We start from the raw sequence: 946 nt of genomic DNA on the forward strand, positions 1-946 counted from the left end.
TTGTTTTCAAACACACAGCCATACAGTGGCACTGCCACATTTGCCCTGAAATAGGTCACCTATTCCCCTGAGGGAGCGCGCTGCCTCGCTGGGCATAGCCACATCTGTTACCCTGCCTCGCAAGTATAAAGGAGATTCCTCTCAGCCATGCCCTGACTCAACCTTAAACCGGAAGTGCTGCTGCAGTACCAAGGCCATCCACCAGGAGGCCCATATTTGACCTTGACCTTCGCCCTCCTAAGACCTACCAGCATACCAAATATCACCACAATCCATGAAGGCGTTATGGACTTATGAAGGTACAAAAATGCGGAAACACAAACACACATACACACACACACACACGCACACACACACGCACACAGACGCGCCAAAAACAATACCTTCCATTTCATGGAGGTAATAAGGATACAGCAAATGGGTGTTCGAAAACACAACGATAACAGTTAAAAATGGACTAATATTGGTAGTTCAAGTATTTAGTCTTGAGAGTGACCCCCTAAGTAACGAGTTAATATTCAGACAAATTAAAGATGTAGACTATACAATGTTATTTTGTATTCCTGGGATGTCTGGCAAATGGTTGGCCACGCTTCACGGAGCAATGTATGGCACAGTATGCAGACACTGAGCGTAAACCGTGGGTCGGTGGCAGTACTAGTGTTATCTTGAGGCCTAGTAAACGATGCCGGGCGCTCTGATTACCTGGCATTCCGTGTTGTTTTTCATTTTCGTCCTTTTCGACATTCACTAAGTTAGATTTGATGACCGATGTTTAAATTTGAAGCCCCTAAAGCCCCAAACAGACACCATGTACACATAGCCACGGCTTGACGTTTTATATCAAAGCACGTCACGTTGCCAATTTACCTTGAAAAGTCCTTTGCTGTGTGAAGAGGCAGACCACGAAACAGCGCCGCCCGACCCCTCGTTCACGACTCTCCTG

General features: G+C 46.5%; 1 protein-coding gene across 1 annotated transcript in view; it reads right to left on the reverse strand.

The window, feature by feature from the left end:
- Window positions 1-946, reverse strand: part of LOC109482250 (clavaminate synthase-like protein At3g21360) — a 6,170-nt gene that overhangs the window by 4,092 nt on the left and 1,132 nt on the right. Inside the window, exon 2 of the mRNA XM_019784942.1 lies at window positions 871-943. Within this exon, the coding sequence (XP_019640501.1) occupies window positions 871-943 (73 nt within the window). The remainder of the gene's footprint in view (window positions 1-870; window positions 944-946) is intronic.

The sequence above is a fragment of the Branchiostoma belcheri genome, unplaced genomic scaffold, assembly GCF_001625305.1.
Source record: "Branchiostoma belcheri isolate BF01 breed outbred unplaced genomic scaffold, Haploidv18h27 scaffold6, whole genome shotgun sequence".
NCBI lineage: Eukaryota > Metazoa > Chordata > Leptocardii > Amphioxiformes > Branchiostomatidae > Branchiostoma > Branchiostoma belcheri.